Source organism: Carcharhinus amblyrhynchos, chromosome 1 (genome assembly GCF_965287045.1).
Source record: "Carcharhinus amblyrhynchos chromosome 1, sCarAmb.v2.hapA, whole genome shotgun sequence".
In the NCBI taxonomy this organism is placed as follows: domain Eukaryota; kingdom Metazoa; phylum Chordata; class Chondrichthyes; order Carcharhiniformes; family Carcharhinidae; genus Carcharhinus; species Carcharhinus amblyrhynchos.
Window position 1 is genome coordinate 65,849,779 of NC_137324.1, and position 25,183 is coordinate 65,874,961.

Below are 25,183 nucleotides of genomic sequence, written 5' to 3' on the forward strand. Positions count from 1 at the left end.
GCACTGCATACCTCTAATGCAGGTGTTGATAATAGAACATGAGTGGACTGAGCAACATCTGCTGCATGAATGTTATTGTGAAAAGCCACATCTGCATGATAATGGTCCTCCAGAGTCATCAAATAAGTAATTAAAGTATCTGCTGGAATCTTGAAGGTTTTTAATAAGTCCCGTTCCTAAAAGAAATGGAAATGGGCTCAGATTAGACACTGAAAACAAACAAAATCTGTTATGGAGAATGAGTTAAATCTCTTTGCTTGCGTATTATCTCTCATTCCCTTCCATGCCCCTTAGCCTTAGGTTTTTTAGGGTCATGTATTATTCACTGCCAATTAGATGGGAAAAGCTTATACCTAAGCTCTTGCCCAGGTAACTCTATTACCAGCTGGTAAGAAACGCCATGTGACCCAGCAGGTTACTCACCCTCACTTCCAAATCCCATGCACAACTGTCTGGTAGTCAGTATGTAAGACTGAAAGTGTAAAGCTTTTTGGATGCAGCTCATCAGTTTTGCTACCAAAATGAGACTTTATAATGTTAAGTTCCAATTCTATTACAATAAAAGAACTAACAAAAGAATCACCCTGCCAATTCCAATGCAATCCTCAGTAAATTGTGGCATCAAATATGAAATTTGTTTTAAGGTTGTTAGCGTTCAGGTATTATATCAGGGTAATATAGGCTAGATATGAGGGAGAGTGCTCAGGTCTGAAATTCGTCAAATCACACACAGCTTTTATATTTTCCAGTGAGGTCAAATGTATATAATTTGACATTTCAATGAAACATCTTCAGCACTGTCCATTGCTTACATATTTGTAGTTATTGATGGATACATGTCAGCACTGAATTAGGAAAACTAAAAATAAATATGACATGCTGAAGGACAAAACTGGATGCTGATGCCATTGTTCGGTTCTCACCCTCAACTCACTTTTAAGTACCGATTGCTATTTAATTAGCTTCATCTGCCTTTTGAGGCACAAACTTATCTTCAGATATTTTGTAGCTTCCAAAGGGCCAGGGCATGGGCTTAGGCACCAGCAGTGAATTTCCCAATGGTGCTGATCTGGTGAAGGCAGTGATTATTGACCATGTATTCCTTGCTATAATGTCAAGGCATCCTCAGCTGGTTCTGAGCATTCCCAACTGTGCTTGAAAAATGCAGAGCGTAACTAATCAGTGACTGTAATTTTAAACACTGCAGTTCAATTGTTGTTTGGGGTAAAGAATTCGCCAATAGGGTCATAAATTTTCTTTCTTCAATTCTCATAACTATTTGTGTCTTTGACATTGGAAAAACAATTTGTAGATTGTAGTTGGCTCTCTCACTACACAAGTGCGAGGCCATTATCACCAAATGAAACATCTTAGAATGGTTAAACATGGGTACTCTCCAAACTCACCTGAAAAATTGTGTACATGACAACTGTTAAAGGTCTGTTTCCAGAATATTCGGCAACTTTAAAGACATTAAGGCCCCATTTGTTAATTTCTTCTAATTCCTATCAATTGAACAAACATTATACATGAAGCACAGCAAATGAGAATAAACCTTTAATGAAATGCATTATCTTTAAACTTAACACTAAACATAGTGTGCCACTCAGAGATTAAAATAATACTTGTATGCACATTGTTAGCAAACATGTCATGTTAATTAAAAGAACAATCATCTTTAGCATCTTGACTGCACTTTCAGAAAAAGGTGCGTTATTCATTCTTTCTTTTAGGATCTCAGGAACATACCATATTGAAAAATGTAATTGTAAACCAATTGGTCAGATATTTTGCCATTAAAAGATTTGTGTTGCATTGTCAAATATCGTCCTTCAGTAGAAGCAGAGAGGGTTATAAATCCAGGATCTGAAATAAACACACCTTTGCCAAGAGATCTTCCTGGTCAGTTTTGACTCCAAATCTTGTAATGCTGGAATTGGTTAAGCTCGAGCTATGCATGAGTTTCTTCACCCCACTGATTTGTGACATTGGCCTCTTTTTCTTTTCTTCTTTCTGTGCTTGTGATGGCATTTCAACCTCATGCTGTTTGTCTGCAAAGAAAAAATGTAGCAAATCAGAACACTTGTACCTGTGAAGTTCCAGCACATTGTGGCCATCCAATGGTCTTATCAAGAAAACAATGCAGTCAAACTTTTCTGGGGTTTTCCCCAAATACGTGCCACAACATCAGCAGAAACACAGAAGAAAAGGCGTAAACAGCCATCAACACCTTTCTACAGGGCTTCAGCTGATCTTCCACAAAGTTCCACTGCCATAGAAATTCCAGTAAAGAATGCAGGAAAATAGCCAACATTATAAGTTCAGCTAACTCTGTTATTTAGGTTCATGTGCAAGACGTACCAGACAACAACCCAAACCCATCTAGTCCCTTGAAACAAAAATTCACTGGGTAAGTACTGTGCTGATGAAAAGTTTCTATCTCAATTCTCTTTTTTCAGACATGCACTGCATATTTCCTTTTTTTGGTCTGATTTTCAGTATTTGAGGTGCTCTTTTCTTAGAATTACTCTGGGTAATAGGAACAGGCAGATACCAGTGCCTGTTATTTGAACGCAGGCATTAGCCCATTTAAAGTAAAGCAGTTAGTATCAGTGTTAAAATAGAGTACAGAAATATATCATTCAAATCATAGAATCCTACAATGCGGAAAGAGGCCCTTCGGCCCATCGAGTCTGCACTGACCACAATTCCACCTAAGCCCTACCCCCATATCCCTACATATTTTACCCACTAATCCTGCTAACCTAAGCATCCTAGTACACTAAGGGGCAATTTTAGCAAGGTCAATCAACCTAACCCGCACATCTTTGGACTGTGGGAGGAAACCACAGACACGAGGAGAACGTGCAAACTCCACACAGGCAGTGACCCGAGCCGGGAATCGAACCCAGGTCCCTGGAGCTGTGAAGCAGCAGTGTTAACCACTGTGCTACCATGCTGCCCAAATGTGTTGAGCATTTGATGCTATTCTTGCATCTTATCACTACATGGTCCTTCAAATAGTCTTTTCTTGGTACATCAGAAACATTCTGTGAAACTGACATTGTGCAGATTAACAAAAAAGACGTTTTCAAGAATTTCAAATTTTAATTAATTAATAACAGTAGTTCATCCAGGATGGTTTCCTTATAATTGTAATCATCAGACCTATGACCTTATTACCACCCAACATCAGCACACATCAATTACTATGTAGAGTCTTTGGATTCCCTGACTCCTTTCCTTCTCCAATTGCAACATTGTATTCTGAGTACTGAGTATCACTTCCACAGACTTTTCCTTTGGTTAGTTGTTCTGCTTGCCAGCCAGACTGTCCAATAATATTGTCATGAGGCCTACGTTGAGGACAGCAGGACCTTGGTGTCCTCAGTCTAGTTTCCATGAACGATTAGCTGTTCCTCACACACTTTCCCCAATTTTCCATTAATATTGGGGGCTATGATCTCAAAAACTTGCACTAATTTAGATGCAATCTAAAATCTGTTACTCTCCCTCTCAGTTATTAATATTCTATGAACATTCCCTTATTTCATTCCCAGAAATATGATGTGTAGGGAAGAATGCTCAGTAATCATATACAATGATGTGCAGAGTGCTTCAGGGTATTAAATGATGCAGAGGCGTTTGTGTTTATTATTTCCACAGTAAGAACAACAAACCAATTCAATTGTCATGATACTGTTCCTTTAAGAAATGTACTTGTGTCATGTTTCTCACGAGGGGACTGTATTATACTTCACCTCTGATTATGGTGCAGATTGTCTACAACTGGCAGCCCACATGCAGAGCAGGAATAAGAATAACTGCTCCTAGTCAATGGGCATTTGTTTTAATCAGAGTCAATGCAATTTTGTTATATTTAAGGTCATCCCCTGGAGTTTCAGAGTAAGCTTTAATTAGGCTGCTTGACAAGAAGAGTGATGTGAGTGAGCAGAGCTAGGCTTACTGAGACACAAGCAGGCAATTGCTGATTGGAGTACAGCTGTTTCTCTCTTTCTATAAATTGAAGTTTGAAACCTACTAGAAAATAGGTATCTGTCTTCAGAGGTTTGCAAAAGGCAAGAGGTGTTTTCTCCTATCCCTACCCCCCCCACCACCCTTTCTGGAGTTCTGTTGTTTGAAGGCAAGTCTTTCTCTGGAGGCTACTGCCTGAGAGTAAAAAGACAGGTATCTTGTTATATCTCTGTCAAGAGATGTTAAAAGGCTGGAAGACTAGCAACCCACATAAGCCTGTGTATTTTTGCCAACTGAATCTGACAAGGAGTTGATATCTATGGGGAATACTGCTTAAATTGCAACTAATAGCTACCATTAAGAATTACATCTTGTCATGCATTTCAATTGCTAAAAATTATGCTAATTCTTTTTGTTATTGTTAAACTATATTGTTAAATAAAGTTTGTTGTAATAAAAGCTTCCTAGAGGGTCAATACAGTTACACCTGGTGCAAAACACCTTATACTCACATTAATGGCAAAATTTAAAAGAATAGTCGGGGTCCTGGTTAATTTATAATAAAGTTTTGCGTTTCTAATCTGGTCCCGAACAAATTATTTGTACTTGAAACATTTCTTTTTTATTCATTCATGGGACATGGGCGTCACTGGCTGGCCAGCATTTATTGCCCATCCCTAATTGCCCGAGGGCAGTTGAGAGTCAACCACATTGCTGTGACTCTGGAGTCACATGTACGCCAGATCAGGTAAGGACAGCAGATTTCCTTTCTTAAAGGACATTAGTGAACTAAATGAGTTTTTCCAACAACCAACAATGGTTTCATGGTCATCAGTAGATTCTTAATTTTTTATTGAATTCCAATTTCACCATCTGCTGTGGTGGGATTCAAAGCTGGGTACACAGAACATTAGCTGAGTTTCTGCATTAATTGTCTAGCGATAATACCACTAGGCCATCACCTCCTTCCTGTTACATGTTATCTCTGGGGTTCTTCTCAGAATTTAGTGAAGCTTATCAGAAAATGGAGAAAATGCAAATCAGGCAACCATGTAAAACACATTTGAAAATGTCCAGGCTGTGGTCCAGAGTGGACCTGTTACTGGAGCAATCTGATAGCTAAGCACTGACTTGTGTGCAACAGGCTTGATGCTTATTGCATCTGTCATATGCTTTAAGTCTAACCCCGTCAAAACAACAAAGAGTAAGTCTGACTGTCAGGTGATCTGAGGTGGAAAATGATGTCTGCCTGTGCTTTTTTAAGATTACTTGGAACTCCATGGGATTTCCTGCAGGTTGTGGGAATCAACAAATCTGACTGGTTTTATTAACCTTTTCATGTTTTAAGTTGATGATTTCTATGGAAGGGGCAATTGTTTTAATAATTAAAATGTAACACTTCAAATTTCCCTTAACAAATTTGCTTGTTGTTATTTGAATCTTTAGAATGATATTAAAATTTAGCTTGATATAATTTAGCTATTAGAATTCAACATCCAGGGGAGATGGTGGCATAATGGTGATGTCACTGGAATAGTAACCTAAAGGCCTAGACGAGTGTTCTGCGGACATGGGATTGGCAGCAGCTGACAAGATTTAAATTCACTTTGAAAAAAACTAGTCTCATTAATGGTGACCATGATAACTATCACTGATTGGTGCAAAATCTGCCTGATTTAGGGAAGGAAATCTGCCATCTTTGCCTACAGTCATAGAGCAATGTAGCACAGAAACAGATCCTTCAGCCCAAACGGTCCATGCCCACGATGGTGCCCTACTAGCTTATTCCAATTACCTGCTTTTAGCCCATATCCCTCTAATCCTTTCCCATCTATGTACTTGTCGAAATGCTTTTTAAATGTTGCCATTGTAGCTGTCTCAACCACCTTCTCTAGCAGCTCATTCCTTAAATGCAACACCCTCTGCGTGAAGAACTCTCCATTCACCTGACGAAGAGGCAGTCCCCTCGAAAGCTTGTGAGTATTATCAAATAAATCGGTTGGACTAAAACCTGGTGTTGTCAGACTTTTTACTGTGTTTACGCCAGTCCAACGCCAGCATTCCCACATCATGAAGAAGTTGTTCCCATGGTCCCTTTTAATTCTTTCCCCTTTCACTTTAAACCTATGCTCTCTAGTTTTCAATTCCCCTACCCTGGGAAAAAGACTATCTGTTCATCCTACCCATGCCCCTCGTGATTTTATAGACCTCAATAAGGTCACCCCTCATTCTCCTATGTTGCAAGGAATAAAGCCCTAGCCTGGCCAGCCGCTCCCTATAACTCAGGCCCGCTAGTCATGGCAACATATTGTAAATCTTCTTTGCAGTCTTTCCCATTTAAAAATGTCCTCGCTATAACAGGGTGACCAAAACTGTACACAATACTCCAACTGCCACCTCACCACGACTTATACAACTGCAGCATAATGTCCAAACTCCTATTCTCAGTGCCCTGACTGATGAAGGCCAGTGTGCTAAGCGTCTTTTTCACCACTCTGTCCACCCATGACACCGCTTTCAATAAACTGATGCCGCTTTCAATAAACTGCCTAGTCTAGTCTACATATGACTCTAAACTCACAGCAATCTGGTTGACTCTTAACTGTCTTCAGAAACGGCCTAGTAAGCCACTTAGTTCAAGGACAATTAGGGATGGACAACAAATGCTGCTTAAATTGCCAGCAATACCCACATTCCAAGAAATAATAAAGAAATACAGCACTATTAGAAGTTATTTAAAGAAATACAAAAGAGAAAAAAATTTCAGAAGTCTTTGGAGCAATGCTAGTGAATTGTTAGTTGATTAGATTTTCCTAGACTTCACTTGCCTCTTGGAGAGATTGCAATTCTCTCTATATTTTAAGGGCACAGATTCCAAGGTAGCCTTTAGAAAGTGTTTCTTCAATTCATTAACACCCAATTGAGTCTCTAGAATTGTATAAACAAGCAGCCATGTTAACTCTTGGACCTAGTACATTAATCCTTCAATATGTAAATTTTATTTGTTGTTAATGTAAAATAGAATGTAGATGCAAATTGCCACCATGTTAAAGTTAGTTTAGTCTTTAATTTACCTTTGTTAAAATTAAAAGTGATCTCGATTTTTAAAGTTTGTGCCAAACACCAGTGGATGGAGATCTGCATCAATTACTCCATGAATAAGTAGCAAGCTCCTATTTTTATTTAGGCTTTCAGAGGACATGGCAAATAGAGCGCAGACAAATTGTTTTCCATTAGGCTACGAAGAAAACAAATTGCTGGGTGAATGACTCCAGGCAATTACTGTAGACCTCCTTGTGGGAGGTTTCAGTGGGCTGCCAGATTTTATGATGTAGAATTCCCCATGTGGTCTCTCAGCTAGATGTAGGGTAGAAAGGTGGCGATAACAAAAATAAAACAAAATCTATTTCTGTATTAGAGATTTATACATACCTCGGCTGCAGTCTAGCTAACTAAACAGCTTGCTGGTGGGCAGTGATAAATCATGTTGTAGTTCATGACTAATGACAAGGACCATATTTTCTGGCAGGAAAGTTTCAGCTATTTACACAAAATTCCTTCAATATAACTTCCTAGCCCTATCGATTTATAACTTTAAATACAATCTCAACATTCATTGCTGACTAGCTTTAAAATTAATTGTCACGATCCAATGCTTGTCCACAAATAGCAACCATTCCAAGATATTGTCAAGTGATTCTAATCTTCCTTGACAGACCAAATGACCAAAATAGGTAATCCAGAGTAAAAAGTTGTCCCACTTTCATAATCCCATCTCTTCCCACCACCAAGCAATTTCCTGCACAATTTGGCCAACAGACTGAAGCACATTTCAAAAAGCAAGGCACAATCTTGTTAATGGAACACATAATACCAGGTAGAATTCTCCCACCTCACCTGCAGCTGGGATTTTCTGGTCCCGCTGCTGTGAATGGAGATTTGGCTGAGCGCCAAATGGCAGTGATGAGACTGGAGAATTCTGGCTACCATTTCTAATTCAAACAACAAGCTCCAGTCATTTTCTTTTACTTACCTTAAATAAAGTTTATGTGGATGATGGAAGACAATTGCTGAATACTATATTTTCAATGACAAGATTTGATAGTTAAGCAATTGCTGTCATTTCTGTAATGTTATCTACATAAAATAATATATCAACCTACAAAGCACGGCAGTATAAATATTTTTTCTAGTTTTTATATTCCTTATAATAAATTGACGTAACTTTCTTACAGAAGCAGATTCCCAAAACAAATATGCAAATACTGAATCACCACTCGTAATGTGAAGTTTCGGGAAATAATGAAGAAATGGGACCATCTGTTTCACTGTTTTTGTATTAACCTTTAGTTGACTGCTCTTGCCCTTAAAGGCAATACCATGAGCTTTCTCCAGACAATGAAAAGAACACATGGATGGCGGTCATTGATAGGGGTGGATAGGGCTAACTTTTAGTGAAGCTATAAAATGGGTATGTCCTTTCATGCTTACACAGGTCTGCAATCTGATGCTTAGCTGACAGAAAATGGCATTTTCATTTATTTACGAAAACAAAATAGGTAAGATTAACGTTCTTCTTTATTACAAATGAAATGCCACAGCAAGTATAATATGGTTATTGCCTACGTGCCCCTATAGGCTAAGGATTTTAACAGATTATGGTTATTTTGACAAGTGACACATATTGTATGGGAAAACTTGAAACCTCATCCTCTCATCCTTGGGTGTGGTACAAAGTCTGAATGTTACCCACACTTGAAATGCAGATTCACTTCCCTGTTTACTTTTGAGAATAATAATGGGGATTAGGAAATGATGCTGTCTGTTATGCCTACTTCCTCCTGATAGTTATACACATATTTTTAATAAATTATAATGTTTTTCTCTGAGTGGCCAAATTGAAACTGTTCATGTTGGGGTAACTCGTTACTTTAATTGCAAGGCAATTCATTCTTCCTGCATTTGACAAATACACATAATCAGGTCATTAAGTAGTTTCTCTGGAGATAATTGTGAGGAACTGCATCAGAAGAAGTCAGATCTTAAAGACTTTCATAAGTGTTTTCTGCTGTTGTGCTAATAATCTAAGGCATTCACATCAAACACTTGCTTAGTCAGATCAATCACGGAGCAAGATTTGGTGGAAACAAAGTAAAACTGTTCCGGTCACTGGGACACTAACTATTGAAGGTAAAGATCCTTCATATTTGTCCAAATTAATCTGGATTCAAACACCAACAACTTTATCATCCATTTCAAGTGGATTAATTTTGTTCCAGAAGAGTGGGATTTTTATTTCACAATATAAATCCTGACTGTTCAGAAATGTTCTGCAGGTGAGGTCCTACAATGCAATTATTTAGGTTGAGGTTGAAACTTCTCAATTATTCATTATGTGACAGTCAGTCAGCCGTGGGTGATCTCATAGCAGCTCAGGGTATTGGCCGTGCTTGATATTGACATGTGCAGCTTTTTCAATCTCCCATCTCGCAATAAGTAATTCTAATAGTCTTGTGCTATGTACACAGATTATTGATGAATCATAAATAGTGTTTTCTTGAAAATAATATTTTGTCAGACTTCTAAATACTGACTTCAATTTTAAAAGCGCAATTGTTGTGAATTATTTTGTTACAGATATAAAATTAGGAATTTATGGATTATCTGCTGAATGCATTTTAATTGACCACTAAATAAAATGCTCTGCTCCTTTTTAGTCATATATTGCCCATTTTCCATTTTATGCCAAATTTGTGTTCATGTTTTGGTTACATTGCCTTCACCCCCCACACACTCCACATGTCAGATCCATGTCGCCTCATCCCCCACCCATCCCCTCCATGCCAACCTATGCCCCATACTCACCTCCCACAGTTCTTTATGATCTCTGTACCAATTAATGACAACTCATGTCAATCCACTCTCTCCCAACCCACCATCCTTTCCCTTTACACTTAGCATGTAACTCACCAAGTAACCACTATGGACAAATCTCAGTCATTAAAATAAAATACTATATTTACATTCCTTCATTTACATAAAGCCTTAAAACAAATATTGCATTCAAGTGCACAATCTCATATACAAGCTTGCATTGGAATTCATAGTCCCAAATCAAAGACCCTATAAATGCACCTGTAACTCAAATTGTGAAAAGTCAGACAGACAATGTGATAATGGATGGTTATGAAATTAGTCACACAACAGTAATCCAATAATGGAAGCTCTCATGCTTATGCGAACTGACAGAGTGAAATAGCAAGCAGTCACTTTTTTTTAAACAATCCAGATTTTTTATTAAAGATTTAAAGGGCAGGATTTTTAAATTCGTTCACAGCTCTCATTGACAGATGCTTTTGACAGTTTTAACAGTTGATTTTGGCTATTCCAACAACTCAACAGCTAATAAATTTATGTGCTTTTTATGCACATTCATGCCTTTCAATAATTCCAAAAGGCAACTTACCACTTTCAAAGAGCAACTGACCTCCCCCAAAGGTGCCCTGGGACCATATCCAAAGTGGTCTTCAAAGGGTAGCCGGGCTATGCAAATGAATCTGCAAAGGTCAGGCTTACTCTTACCAGGTATACGCTGCATGCTTCAAGATTCACACTCCTGGGATACAAAAATTTGACTTCAGTGGAGACAGCTGATGACATAAATGGCCAGCTGCCTCTATGAACTGAGCATGTGCGAAATGTGAAACTACGGCAGTGCTGTCCTTGCAAAAATAAAAGTGCCATGGTCGATAATGGTACTTACAATTTTCAGTCATATTCACCATTATGGATTGGGTCTCCATAGTGGCAAAAATCTGGGTCATTTTGTAGCTCTGAAATAAAACTGCCACTCTGTAGATCAAAACTTTTCAATCAACTTTAGTCATTACCTGGCACTTAACAGATTTACCATTCATTAAGTCTCCTGACCCCATAATTTCAATGCATGAAGTTTTTAGGTCTCTTATATATGCTGGCCAGTTTTCTGAAGATTAGCAGAGAGAGATCAATCAGTTAGGAGAATGAGTTTCCTGGAAGCATCAAGATGCTTCTCTTGAGTCTATTTCACTTAAAGTCTGATCCCCACGGGCTCTTCTCTAACTGGAACCTGTTTCCCTGGTCCTCTCTTTCTTAACTGGGACCTTTCCGTAAGCCCCTCCCTTGTCTCTTACCTGGAACACTTGCTGATTGACTGAAGTGCTGTTCACTGACCCAGTGACATATCACAACACTCCAGGAGGGCCAATCCCTTTTTACTAGGTAGGAGCCAATATTACAAGCAATGGAATCTCCTGTACCCTAAATATTACAATCTCCAGAAACTACAAGTTTACAAAACACACAAAATGAATGAATTTCATCGAATGCAATAAATGGAACTTGCTAAGTTATAGAACAAAGAACAATACAGCACAGGAACAGGCCCATCAGCCCACCAAACGTGTGCTGATATGCATTTTCTATCCCTCAGTTCACCTCCCTATCAAGAACGTTGGATGTTGCTAACGTGTCTGCTTCCACCACCTCCACTGGCAGTGCGTTCTGGGCGCTCACCACCCTCTGTGTGAAAAGCTTTCCCCGCACATCTCCCGTAAACCTAGCCCCTCTCACCTTAAACCTCTGCTTTCATACAGTTCTAAATTATATCTCACAATAGAGAAAATTGCACAAAAATAACATTTGTTTTCAGGGTCATTGTGGTTGTTCAGCTGTAATGATGTCCATAGTACTCCAGTAATAACATACCTTATTCAACAAGGAAAATTTTTTTAAAGGTTTTTACAACAAAACTAACAGCGTAAAGTTCTCATCAATTCACTGTTTTCTAATTGGCTGCAGACTAATGGGTCTTCAACAGAGTGGCCGCAAAATCACCAACAGCGGATGATGAATTTGCTCACTCTGTTGTGTAGATGTGAACTCCATGCATTGGATTTTCCCTGTGTGGGAGGGAAGCAGAAGTCAAGACTGTTTCCTAGCGAGATTATGGTGGTGACACCCCCTTAGTTGGCATGGAGATAACTTCTCCATTTAATTAAGGGAGGTGAACAGGCTCTTGAAGATGTAGGGCCAATTAAAAATCTTCCAGCTGCAGAAGAGCAGCAGCCTGCAATGAATGGTAAATAAATGAGAAGGCATTATAAATGGAAGCATCCTCTCACTGACTCACTCAATCTTAAATTTAGAAACAGATACTGCAGCTAGGTCACCATCAAGCCCTCTACAGGGCCATCTGTAGCTGTACCTGCACCTAAACAGGTAGGAAGGGCTTCATGTCCTGCCTGGAATGCTAGACCACCAGCCTGCCACTAGGTGCCCATCTCCAGGCAGTTAATCCCTGTTGGACCTCTTCAGTTGGCCTTAACAAAGTTCTTAACGAGTTTAAACAGCTTCCCCTGGTCATATGGAAATGATTAGCCCTGCTGACCCCAAACACAACTTCGCCAAAATAGCCAGCGTTAAGAATGATTTCAGAAATGCATTTTGAAAAAGGTCATACGTATTTAATAATGAGACTCCATCATCAAATTCACCTCAGTTCTCACGCGAAAAATAAAGAGCAGTAAAAATAAACCAGGCTTAGAACAATACTCACCTAAAAATGTACTGGATATGAACTCAGAGACCTGATTGCCAGATCGGCTCATTTCAGAGAGGTGAGTAAGCTCTCGATTGAGCATCCTTTTGAACTGTAAAAATAATGCACAAGAAAAAACAATCAATCTCAATTTGTGATAATTTAGTGTTTGATATAAATAAAATACATTTTACTCAATGTGCTTGCTATCAAAGGTTCTGTACATATTATTTGGATACATCCTTTGCATTGGCCATAATCACTCTTCTTCAATGTACGCTTTACCTACTCAATTTTTTTATTATTTTCATGGAGTTAGGCTGAGTTGAAGACTTTTAAAAATGGCAGATGGGAGGTGATTCTGGATTCTCATCCCATCCTATTTCAGATAATTGTCATCAGTGCAGGATAAGTCAGGGTTGTGGAAAATGTATTAGTAGAAGGAGATATCTGTTTTTCCAGATGGCCTCATTAAGAATGCTAAGAACATAAGAACATAAGAAATAGGAGCAGGAGTAGGCCATCTAGCCCTTCGAGCCTGCCCCGCCATTCAATAAGATCATGGCTGATCTGTTGTGGCTCAGTTCCACATTCCCACCCTCTCCCCATAACCCTTAATCCCCTCTCTTATCAAAAACCCATCAACCCGCGTCTTAAAAATATTTAGCGAGGTAGCCTCCACCACTTCAACGGGCAGAGAATTCCAGAGATTCACCACCCTTTGAGTGAAGAAGTTCCTCCTCAACTCCGTTCTAAACCGCCCCCCCTTTATCTTGAGGCTGTGCCCCCTAGTCCTATTGTCTTTTTTGAGCGGGAAGAGTCTCTCCACCTCTATCCTATCCATCCCATTCATCATCTTATACGTCTCAATGAGATCTCCCCTCATTCTTCTAAACTCCAACGAGTACAAGCCTAGTTTATTCAGCCTCTCCTCGTAGCTTAACCCCCTCAACTCCGGTATCAGCCTAGTAAACCTCCTCTGCACTCCCTCCAAGGCCAAAATATCTTTGCGCAGGTGATTCCAGAACAACTAATCCATTCAGCTTAGCAGGCAACATTGACATAACTTATAGAGAGGAGTGCAAGCTATGTTTACCTGACATCACTATTACCTTGAACTAAATTATTCTTTCTTTGATGTGTTTTTTTTTCAATATCTGAATGTTTATTTACACAATATTAAGAGGTCTGAAGTGGATAAAAACTTCTGACATTGATACGATGAATGGCAACAATTCATTATAATGAGCAGTTCCTTTCAAAGCATCCATTTACCTTGATTCCCTTGTGAATCAAAAATCTGCCAACTTAGCCTCCACGTTCAATGGGGAAGAGAATTCCAAATAACCTTCTAATGAAATAAACTCCCACATCATGTCTATCTTAAGTGGAAGATCCCTTAATTTGAAACTGTGCCTTAGTTCAATATTCCCCTATGAGGGGAATCATGCTTTCAGCATCAAACCTCTCAGTCCCCGTCAGATTGTTATGGCCTGCATATTCAGTCCTTGGGTGGGTGTGCTGAGTCAAGAATTTTCTCGGCTCACCTGCCTCATCTTGGCAGGATCTTTGTTCTGGGGATGGGTAGCGGGATATGATTGGGCCCATCTTCTTGGATGCCAATTAGGAGTGGCTACGGGGGTTGCTGAGTTCCAAGGCAGTTGTTTAAAAGGCCTGCCTCAGTTCTCTAGGACTTTGTCTTAGTTGCTTCCTTAAACATTAGGCCTTCCACCCCTTACGCCCTGTCATCAACTCCTCATACCTATACACGCCAACTCATGTCAACCAAGCATTTGTAACCAACCCACATGGTCCTTTATAGCCCCTATGACAATTCAGTGCTAACTTATGTCTGTTTCTGTCTTCTACCCACTACCTTTTGTCCTTACACCCTCCATGCCAGCTGACCCATTATCCACAATGGGCTATCTCAAGGGCCTTGCTGAGATGAACTAAAATAATATTCTAAATATCGATTAGAGACTTCATTCTATTAAAAAAAATCTCTAATTCATTTAAGTGCATTCAATACAATTAAATCCCCTCAATTACTTGATCCCTTATAAAAATAAAGAATTGTATTCATGTCCCCCACATTAAAGACAGCCAATCATCTAAAAACATCTTTCAGCCTCTCAGTTGAACTGTGAACTTATAGCCCCCATGATAATAATTGGTTGTGGAAAGCAGACAATCATTAATAATGCTATAATGGTAGCCTTTGGGGTTATGTCAACCAACAGCTATTGAAACTGCTAGAATAGATCTTTTTCAACTCAGACACAGGCAGGCAGGTTTTTTTTTCAAGTTTTTTAAAGGGCTGGCCTTGTAATTAACTGGACACATTGGCTGGAATTTTACCACCATACCCGCCCCAGAATTGGGGCGGGCATGGCTCGCAAAATGAAATTCTCCATTGGCCGCTGTCAGGATTTTATGAGCCTCACCCGTGCAAGGTTGGAAAATACCAGTTATTGCCTGTCCTTCCTGAACATTTAGGACTACTCCAAAGATATGTACCTCCAACACTGTGGAAAAAGGGCTTTACTTCAGCAAAATGTGGGGGTGTTTGAACTCAGTATTGAATTTCCCAAATGCATGTGACACCCTGGTTCCCCCTTTCTCCTGAGTGAAAAACATTGGAAATGGAGGCAGGAATTCTAGATCTGAGATTCATTCGCTGTTTGGATGTGCAGTGGAGTCTACATGGCTCTGCATAAATCCAGGCCTATATTTTTTTAATGAAATCATTTCATTCAACTTAAGGTTAATTGTTCTGCTCCTGGTACAATACTTCTAAAAATCCATCTTCTAGACTGTTCAATTGCCGTGTGATTTTTCACAATGATTCCAAGTTTTTTTTCACCATTCTTTTATTTTTCTCTGCTAATATCTTCCCTACCCATGGAGAGTTTGTACATGGTGTGGGAAAGTCTCACATTCTTCCAGGGCTATGATCACTGTTGATGTTTCGTACTGCACCCAAGAGTATGTGATGGTGGAATTTTCTCAGTCCTGGAGGCAGATCTGGAAGAGTGGGAAGGCAGTGATGGATTTCTGCTGCCAGGCAGCTTACCCATGAGTGGGCTGGGAAGAGAATCCATGGAGGCAAGCAAAAAAGCCTCAGCTATTTAAGCTCCAATAAGGGATGACTCTGTGACATTGCTGGCATTTTTCCATTGCAAAGTAGCCTCCCACCAAATGCAGAGGCTGCCTGATTATTAGAGGTAACCTTCCTTTGGCAAGCCAGGGATTTATTGGAGCCAGAAACTCCATACCGCACTAAGGGACTGCAATTGCTGCAGTGGCCATCAAGTGGATTGTCTACACTGATACATGTATTGCCTACACTCTGGTTACTGGATCCTGACCTTGATCATGATTGTGCAGGCCAGCCTAGAGATGACTCTATGTTGAGGCGCCCTCATGGTTTTTATCAGCACTGCAGTATCCAGACTCCCATTGGTGTTGTCTTGGTTCCAGATCTGACTCTCTGCTTGTACAAGCAGCATCGTGAACTCACCCAGCACCATTAGTTTGAATTTAGAGGCAGCCTCATGGAAAATTGCTCAACCTGTCTCAATGTTGAATGAGTGGGCCTGGAACCCCCATTTGGCCCATGTCAGGTTCTTAAGTCTATAGGAAAATCCAGCACTGTTCTTCAGCAAGATTGTTGGTTGTTTGGGAGCTGGGTCACTGCAGGGACCAATCCTAGCTCTACCTGGTAGCCACAGTTGGGTACTAGCAATAGTCAAAGCTAATAAATCTCACAATCAGTAGCTCAAATCAAAGCTCTGCTGTCCTGCCACATCCAGTCCTGATTGGTGATGGACAATTAAATAACTAACTGGAGGAGGAGGCTCTGCAAATACGACTAATCATAATGATGGGAATGCCCAGCATATCAGTGCAAAAAACAAGGCAGAAGCATTTGCAACAATCTTCAGCAGATGTGCCTATTGGATGGTTCATCTCACCCTCTCCCTGAGGTCTCCAGCATTAGAGATGATAGTCTTCAGCCAATTTACTTCACTCTACATGATACCAACAAATGGCTGGAGGTACTGGATACTGCAGAGGCTATGGGCCCTGACAACATTCTGGCAGTCGTACTGAAGGCTTATTTTTCAGAACAAGCCATTCTCTTAGCCAATCCAGTCCAGCACTGCTACAAAACTGGCATTTATCCGGCAATGTGGAAAGCTACCCAGGGATGTTCTGTCTACAAAATACGGGACAAATCCAACCAGGCCAAATTATTTCCCCATCAGTCTACTTGACATCAACAAAGCGATGAAAAGGTTTGTTGGAGTTCCATCAAACAACAATTATTCAGCTCTAACCTGCTCACTGATGTCAATTTCATGGCATAATTCTCAACCCATTGAAAATAGCAGACAAAATTCAAAATTATGGCCCTGAGTCCTCCACGTTGGAATTTTCAACGAGTATTTGCTCCTAATGGGGAGAAAAAAATTCAGCCCCAGGTAGCTCAACAGAGAATAGGAATCAAATCTGACTCTTTTGGTTCAGTTGGCTGAGGTTCTCAAGGGGTTAACAAGCTTATTTTAACCAGGGAAGAGTAGGCACTGTTTTAACATGAATTAACTTGCAGCGAGACAGGGAGACAAGTGTGAAAAAAAAACACCAGAGGTTTTGTCACAGCTTTCATTTTAGAAGTAGCTGGTCACAGAATGACTGATGGCCATGTGCCTATACCTCAGGTGGAATCAATAATCTGGAACATGAGAAACTAAATATGCAAGTAAAATAGGAAGAAATCCAGCTGAAGATGTAGTCAAGGCAGAAAATAAGCGCTACTTATATGCTGCTTCGATAGTTTCATAATGTAAATATAATTTCCACATTCCTACACTTTTCCCTGAAAATATTTCAACTTAGGAGTGGTAATCATATTAGATGAAAGCTCTGTGCTTATTTTTAGAATAGATCTGGCTCTTCAGGGCCACACAATTTCATTATGTAAATTTAGCAAGAGAATCAGTTGCTGAAATGTAAAGTAACTTACAAACTGCTGCCTTTTGTGATAGCAGTGGTCAGAGTTATTACCAGACTTCACACTCATTGATATTTCAAATGCAAGTTGAAGCAACTGGCCAGATCAATACACCTGCTGCTGTCATACTCAACCAGATTGCATTTTGACAAAATACAAGCAAGCAGATCTATAGTTATCGGATAAGGCTTTATAACACATTTCAGCACATTGCTGTCACATGATAAAGCGGCTTGAACAAGCAACCTCCAATGTCAAAATGGAGGTAGTGGGTGGTGTGTGCGAAAAGGATCTTGGGGATATCACAGAACAATTGATGTACATCTTTATACAAAGACTTTTCTTCAAACCCATTACTTTTCCTCAAAACAACATGGCACAAAATGCTTAATTAACAGCAGGGTTGGGAAGATTAAAGTCTTATTTTAATAGATATCAGTAACAGTCATTATTTCTGAAAGGGAGGTCATCAGAACAGAATTTTCAGACACAATTCAATCTATGAAATGTACTGAAAAGCTAGAAAAGTCAGATTAGAGTTGATTGCATGATCTGAGTTTGAACCATTAAGAAAGGACATATTTCCTTCATGACTAATCCTGATTATCTGATATTTAACCTAATTATTAATTCACCATATGGTTGAGTAAGAACAGTTTTAGATTTCTTGATGAATTTTTCTTTTAATAATTTTAGAAAAAGTTATTCTTGTCAATCACTAGACTTTAACATGTTTCCACTTAATTTATTTCATTAAATCTTCATATATTTGAGATCCTGGAAAATTAGTAGAGTACTCGTAAATATTGTTGGGAGGAGATTTTGCAGATTAAACTGGACACAAGTTCAATCTAGTAATTATTCCATCTGATTAACAGTACCTATGTGTCAGAGAATCCCCTTATGTTCCAATGACCCTGTTCATTGCTAAGCAAACCACACTACTGACTGAATTCCACTTGCAGTAAGCATTACTTAATTTCAAAAAGAAAACTCAACACCTTATTAAAATGACATACAATGCCTGTTTTTTTAAAAAATAATCATGAGATTGATTCAAATTAGGAAATAACTATGGTATCTCAGGGGACCCTCGACAGAAATGTGCTTCAGCAGTTTTGCAATTACCATCATCTTCATCTGAATTAACAAAGGCAAGTGTAAAGCCAGAGCCTATACATAAAGAGGGTAGCTGCAGTGCAATCCCTGCAGATACATCCACAGCAAAATACATTCAGATACAAAGGTCACAGTAAAATTAAATAGTTAAAAAGGTAAACTTCTATTATAATAATATTAATAATGGTTATCACTTTAAATTTTATATCAGGATAAAAGCAGGTTTGGTTTACATACCTTTATGTAGCCCCAAGAAACAGAAAGCAAATAATTAGCTTCAGGCATCTTGCAATTCTGTTCTCACAAAAAAAACCACTAAGAAATGTAGTAAAATCTGAAGTTCCCCAAAGACTTGGATCGAAGCAGTCCCAGAAATCAGTAAATCAGGTTATTCATACAGCAGGTATGTCTGGAAAATATGGCTCTTAAATCCCAATGCTTTGTCACCTGTTTGGTATAAAGTGGCCATTTGTGGAATCCAGTTTGGTACAATAGAGTTTACAAAATCAATGGAAAATCCTGGCCAAAAGGAGTGCCTTAGAGAGATATCTATGGACAAGAATCTCCTTGGAATATTAGTTAATGAATAATGCATGTGAGGATGCTTCGCTGCTGAAAGGACTAGTTCTGTTCACAGATACCAAATAAGGGCCTGAACACACAACTACCATGCACGCTATTCGGTGAATCCACCTACTTAGCAGTCATGACAGCCAATGAATTCTTACCCTGAGGAACAGAGACAAGAGTGTGCTTCTCAAAAAGCTAGGTACCTGCTGCTGATTGGCCAAATTGAGAGCATATCCTCGGGGATTAGGGGGTTTGCTTCATTACTCCATTAAATGCCTTTTAATGATAATTTTCCTTCAGCTTAAGCTCTATGCAAACGGGTGGCTAGGCTTCATATTTCACTGTCAGCTACTAACAAGGAATTCATTGTACATCACACCTTCTACTCTTAAATCATAATATAAGTGCAACATAAAATGTAGTCAATTATTTCTTGTTCCTTCCTGCATTGTGCAAGCACGCTTTAGTGAAATGACAAAGGAGCTCTACTGACGACATCTGCAGAGATGCCTGCAGGCTGTACCTTCCCAGGGAGGATGAAAGGAGTAAATTGTGATAGATTAAACAAAGGCAGCAGCTGAATTCTTGTCTCCTACCTTGATGCTGACATCATTTCTTTCATCAAGCTTTGGCTTAATTTAACCTATTGACCTTTATATTGAGCAAAGGTTTTTGACCTGGCATTTACGTCAAATACTTCAATCATGAGAAGATTGAATTTCTCACTGAAATGTTACTGCTTTCCTATTGCACTATAAGATTTGTTATATGTTTTACTATCGCAAGCAATGATTTTACAAAAAAGCATTGTGAGAATAGGGCATAGCCTTTGAAAACAAGGAGCTTTTTTCCCATTTAGGACAGCATGGCAAGAGGTAAAGCCACAGACAACAATAACGTTTCACAAATTTACTGGCTGCAAGAAGCTGAGTGATTGTGAAAAGTTTAATTGGGTAAATCTCAAATTTCTTTTTGCCCAAATGTCTGTTCAGCTGCTTTGGTTCAGCAAATAATTGTTAATATTTCCTTTAAATTTGTGCATACTTGATCCTTTGCTATAGTATACAGAATTGGAAACTACACACAGAAGAAAAAAATAGGCTAAGGTTAATTGCTGACAACCCGTGCAAGCCATTGCACGAGTCACTCTTTTGGTTATATCAAGAGAAACAATAGAATCTCATTGAAAGCTGCCAGGAAGGCTTTAGTTGCAGAGTGCAGCCTCACCTGAAAGAAAGGATTATCTGGCACAAAGATCAGCCTGTCCAATATTTGGGCTTCCTGATTTTCTAGTGTTTGAAACAGGAAATTCAGTGAGGACGCTCTTTTAGCATGGAGCCTTGTTTGCTGGTGGCATTGGTAGATGTCAGCCTAGAATAATATAGTTACAATTCCCTGTCATGTGCATCCAGGAGCAGGTGACTTTGGATTTCTGGTTCCAAAGCTCTGCACTATTGGCGTTTTCCCCTCACTACAGCTGGATCTGTTGTAGACACTTTGATTGAGATTCATTGCTAATATTAGTCAATAGCTCTATTATTGGTGCAACCAGAAACCACCAAGTTGGCCAAAGACAATGAAATGGATCCTGACGTCCATTTTTGCTCCTTGTCAGTGGAAGGCATATCACAGATGCCATTTGTTTCGTCTAAATTCAGCCATCTCAACATGCAGGCACGTGATGGCTGAAGGTTTGGAAGCTGAATTTAAGTCTAAAGCACAAGAATTTAAGTGTGATGCAATACTTTCTGTTTGCCTGATGAATACAGCTTCATCAACACTCACAAGGCAGAGCAAAGCACTTGATTGATATCGCACCCACAGTTCTATTCCAGTGGCCAAGTGATGAAGGGTAGAACTGAAAACTAATTTTTACACACCTTATAAGCTTTGCTAAAAGAGACATACATTACAGGCATGCACCTCCAACTCTCTATTTGAATCTGCACCCTTTCACAGGAGCACTGGTGCATGTTGCAGTCAATGCCCACCACATGGATACAAGTCATAGAATCATTGAGTTATACAGCACCGGAAAAGGCTCTTCAGCTCACTACATCGGTGCCGGTCAAAGATAAACCATCTAACTATTCTAATACCATTTTCCAGTACTTGGCCCTTAATCTTGTGTGCCTTGGCACCACAAATGCACATCTAAATACTTCTTAAAAGTTATGAGGCTCTCTACCTTTATCATCCTTTCAGACAGTGAGTTCCAAACTCCCAGCACCCTCTGGGTGAAAAGGTTTTTTCTCACATCCCCTCTAAACCTCCTGCCTCTTACCTTGTCAATGATCCCTCCATCAAGGGGAAATGTTTATTCCTGCCTACTCTATCATAATTTTATACATTTCAATCCACATCCCTCCTCTTCTCTAAGGAAACCAACACTCAGTCTATCCAATCTCTCTTCATTACTAAAACTCTCCAGCCCAAGCAACACCCTGGTAAATCCCCTTTGCACTCTTTCCAGTGCCATCACATCCCTCCTATACTGTGGATTCCAGAACTGCACACAATACTCTAGCTGTGATCTATCCAACATTTCACATAGCTCCAGCATAATCTCGCTGCCCTTAAATTCTATTCCTCAGCTAATAAAGGCCACTATACCATTCTCGACAACTTCATCTACCTGTCCAGCTACATTAGTGGACATGCACACAAAGATCCCTCTGATCCTCAGTGCTTCCAGGGTCCTGTCATTCATCATGCATTCCCTTGCCTTGCTTATCCTGCCCAAGTACATCACCTCATACTTATCCAGATTGAAGTAAACACTCAATTATTACACGATTATCATTCATAACCTCAAACATTCACTGCCTCAATCACTGACACATTGAGACTACAGTGTGTACTCCTAACAGTTTCTATGTTGTTTTCTATCTAGTGTTAGTTGGGATATTTAAAAGTTCCTCTGTTCTCTTCTGCTAAAGTGATGAGGAAGCTGCTTTCTCTGAAACTCGAATTTTCCATATAAGTTGTCACTTGAAAATTGGGATGGCAAAAATTACCCACTAAACATCTGCAACTGACAGATAATGCGATAATACTCTTCCAAGGTTTTCTCTATCAGAGCGTTAATTCACGTTGCAGAACATTTCCCACTAGAAACTTGCAGAAAGAGTTCTAAAGCTAACTCTCATTCTTCCCTTTTTTAACAGATCTGGGCAGTACGGTGGCACAGTGGTTAGCACTGCTGCCTCACAGCACCAGGCATCCAAGTTCGATTCCTGACTCGGGTCACTGTTTGTGTGGAATTTACACATTCTCTCCGTGTCTGCATGGGTTTCCTCCAGGTGCTCTGGATTCCTCTCACAGCTGGTTAGGTGCATTAGCCATGCTAAATTCTCTCAGTGTACCTGAACAGGCACCAGAGTGTGGCGAACACAGGACTTTCACAGTAACTTCACTGCAGTGTTAATGTAAGCCTACTTGTGATGAATAAATAAACTTTACTTCAGAGTTACCTGAGCCATTCAGTTCAAGTGGACAGGTAAGTTAACTGCTCCTAAATAATTATTTGACATTCTTGGGCTGTTCATTAGGAGGACACCTGGTAAATGTCATCTCCTAAACAATTTGTAGAATCATAGAATACCAACATTGCAAAAGGAGACCATTCAGCCCATCGAGTCTGAACTGACTCTCTGTCAGAGCGTTACACCCAGACCTACCCCCTGTCCCATCTCACATTTATCCCGCTAAACCCCAGACCTACACATCTTGGGTCCACCTACTCTGCACATCTTTAGACTGCAGGAGGAAACCGGAGCACCCGGAGGAAAACCCACACAACACAGGGAGAATGTGCAAAGTCCTTATTAAATTCATATGACAGTTCTTGATTTAAAAAAAATGAAAAATCAAAGGTATGGGAAGCGTTCCAATGGGTATTTAAATACAAATCTCATCCAGCTCACACCAAATCTTTTTTTATATTACGTCGTGACAGCAGGCATTCAAACCGCATGACAAAAAAGGGAGTCATCATTGAAACTCATACACCCAGGCTTCTGTTCCTTAAATTCTTGAGCAAAATGACGAGGCCATTTATTGGAAAACAAAAATTCTCACACAAAATTCTTCAAACCTGCAATTCTGATCATGTTTCTGCACTATTAATCAGACACACTTTACAGAGAAATAGTCCAAGTGTCTTTTTTTAATTTGAATTTAAACAATCATATGAGCTGACTGAGTAACCATGGTGTCATATAATTTATTCCTGCCTGCTTCAGTTACCAGCTCAGCAACTAAAGTTAAGCAGACATCAAATTGTTTTCGTACAAAGGATACTTCAAAAGTTAAATCAAAAATACAATACAGAAAGTATTCCTGCAGTAAAACTGTTCAGCATCAAAGAGTGCAGCTGGTTAAATGAAAGGGGCTTTCAAAAAGTTAAATGGATGAATAATTCCTGAAATAAATGAGACCACTGGTATTATCTGACACATTGTCAATACTTCATTTCAGGCTAATTAATAAACTGTGATATGTTACAATTGGGAGAAGTTGAGTGGGTCAAGGTATCAAAAAGGCTGAGGGATGGAAAGACTGCTGGACAATGGGGAGAGCTATAGGAAGGAGAATGGGGGGGAGTGAAGGAGGGAGAATGGGGGTTGTAGGAAGGAGAACGGGGTGAAGGAAGGAGAACGGGGTGAGAGAGAATGGGGGGGGTGAAGGAGGGAGAATGGGGGCAAAGAAAGGAGAATGGGGGTGAAGGAGAAAGATGGAGGGGTGAAGGAGAGAGATGGGGGTCGAAGAAGGGAGAATGGGGGATGCAGGAGGGAGAATGGAGGACTCAGAAGAGGGATTGAGGGGGTGCATGAGGGGGGAATGGGAGGTGCAGGTGGGAGAATAGGGAGTGCAGGAGGAAAAATGGAGGGGTGCAGGAGAGAGGGCGGGGGGTGCAGGAGGGAGAGCGGGGGGTGCAGGAGGGAGAGCGGGGGGTGCAGGAGGGAGAGTGGGGGGGTGCAGGAGGGAGAGTGGGGGGGTGCAGGAGGGAGGGCGGGGCGTGCAGGAGGGAAAGCGAGAGGTGAAGGAGAGGAGGCAATGAGAGCAAGAGAAGTCGATGCAGTAGAGCTAACAGACCCTCTAATTTCAGCCCTTTAAATTTTTGAATAGATTCATCCTTATGAGGCTTGCACCGGAAATATCACATTGCTGCATAGCTACCAGCCCAATCAACTTCAGGGGATGGTGGAACTCCATTGTAGTTTACCAGATGCTGCCAACTTGGACATCCTCACATCGATGAAGGACAAAGGTTTGGAAGCTGCAGTGAATGACTGGAGCACTCCACTGGTAGAGGCAGCATTGAAGGAAGTCTGCAGGGTAGTGAGATTGCAAAGGGCATTGTCTACAGTTGAAAGAGAGGGGTGCTCCGAGGGATAAGGGGAAGGTGCATCATGCCTAGTATGCTGTCATAAATAAAGGCAAAATACTGCAGATGCTGGGATCTGAAACAGGAACAGAAAATGCTGTGAAAACTCAACAGGTCTGAGAGCATCTGTGGAGAGAGAATAGAGCCAACTTTTTGAGTCTGGATGACTCTTTGTCAGAGCTAAAGACAAAGAAAATAGGACAAGATTTATACTGAGGGTGGAAGAAGGACTGGTGGTGCAGAGAGGGGACACTCCAAGATGGACAATATTAGTTTAGCCAATTATCGCACACCTTACCAATTCTCCTCTCCAAGTGGGAGGTGTTCAAATTATTAACATTTTAATTATCCGACAACATTTTTAAAGAACAAAATAAGATGCATTTCTATTTTAAAATATGCCAATATTAAAAGTTTTCAGATTACCTAATGCTTATTTTCTGGTGGTTTTAAATTAAAAGTCAAGCCCATATTTGAGCTGAGCAGAAGTCACTTGACCATACAATATTCATTTGCTTGAACAGTTTCCATCATA

At 40.0% G+C, this 25,183-nt stretch overlaps 1 protein-coding gene across 7 annotated transcripts in view; it reads right to left on the reverse strand.

Annotated features, from left to right (window-relative positions):
- Positions 1–25,183, reverse strand: part of pde4d (phosphodiesterase 4D, cAMP-specific) — a 1,181,705-nt gene that overhangs the window by 13,884 nt on the left and 1,142,638 nt on the right. For all 7 annotated transcript variants that reach the window (XM_080186268.1, XM_080186277.1, XM_080186293.1 and 4 more), the window contains 4 exons: positions 12,572–12,665; positions 1,882–2,051; positions 1,407–1,505; positions 12–176 (listed from right to left, as the gene is read on the reverse strand). In XM_080186268.1, coding sequence (XP_080042394.1) covers positions 12–176; positions 1,407–1,505; positions 1,882–2,051; positions 12,572–12,665 — 528 coding nt within the window. The remainder of the gene's footprint in view (positions 1–11; positions 177–1,406; positions 1,506–1,881; positions 2,052–12,571; positions 12,666–25,183) is intronic.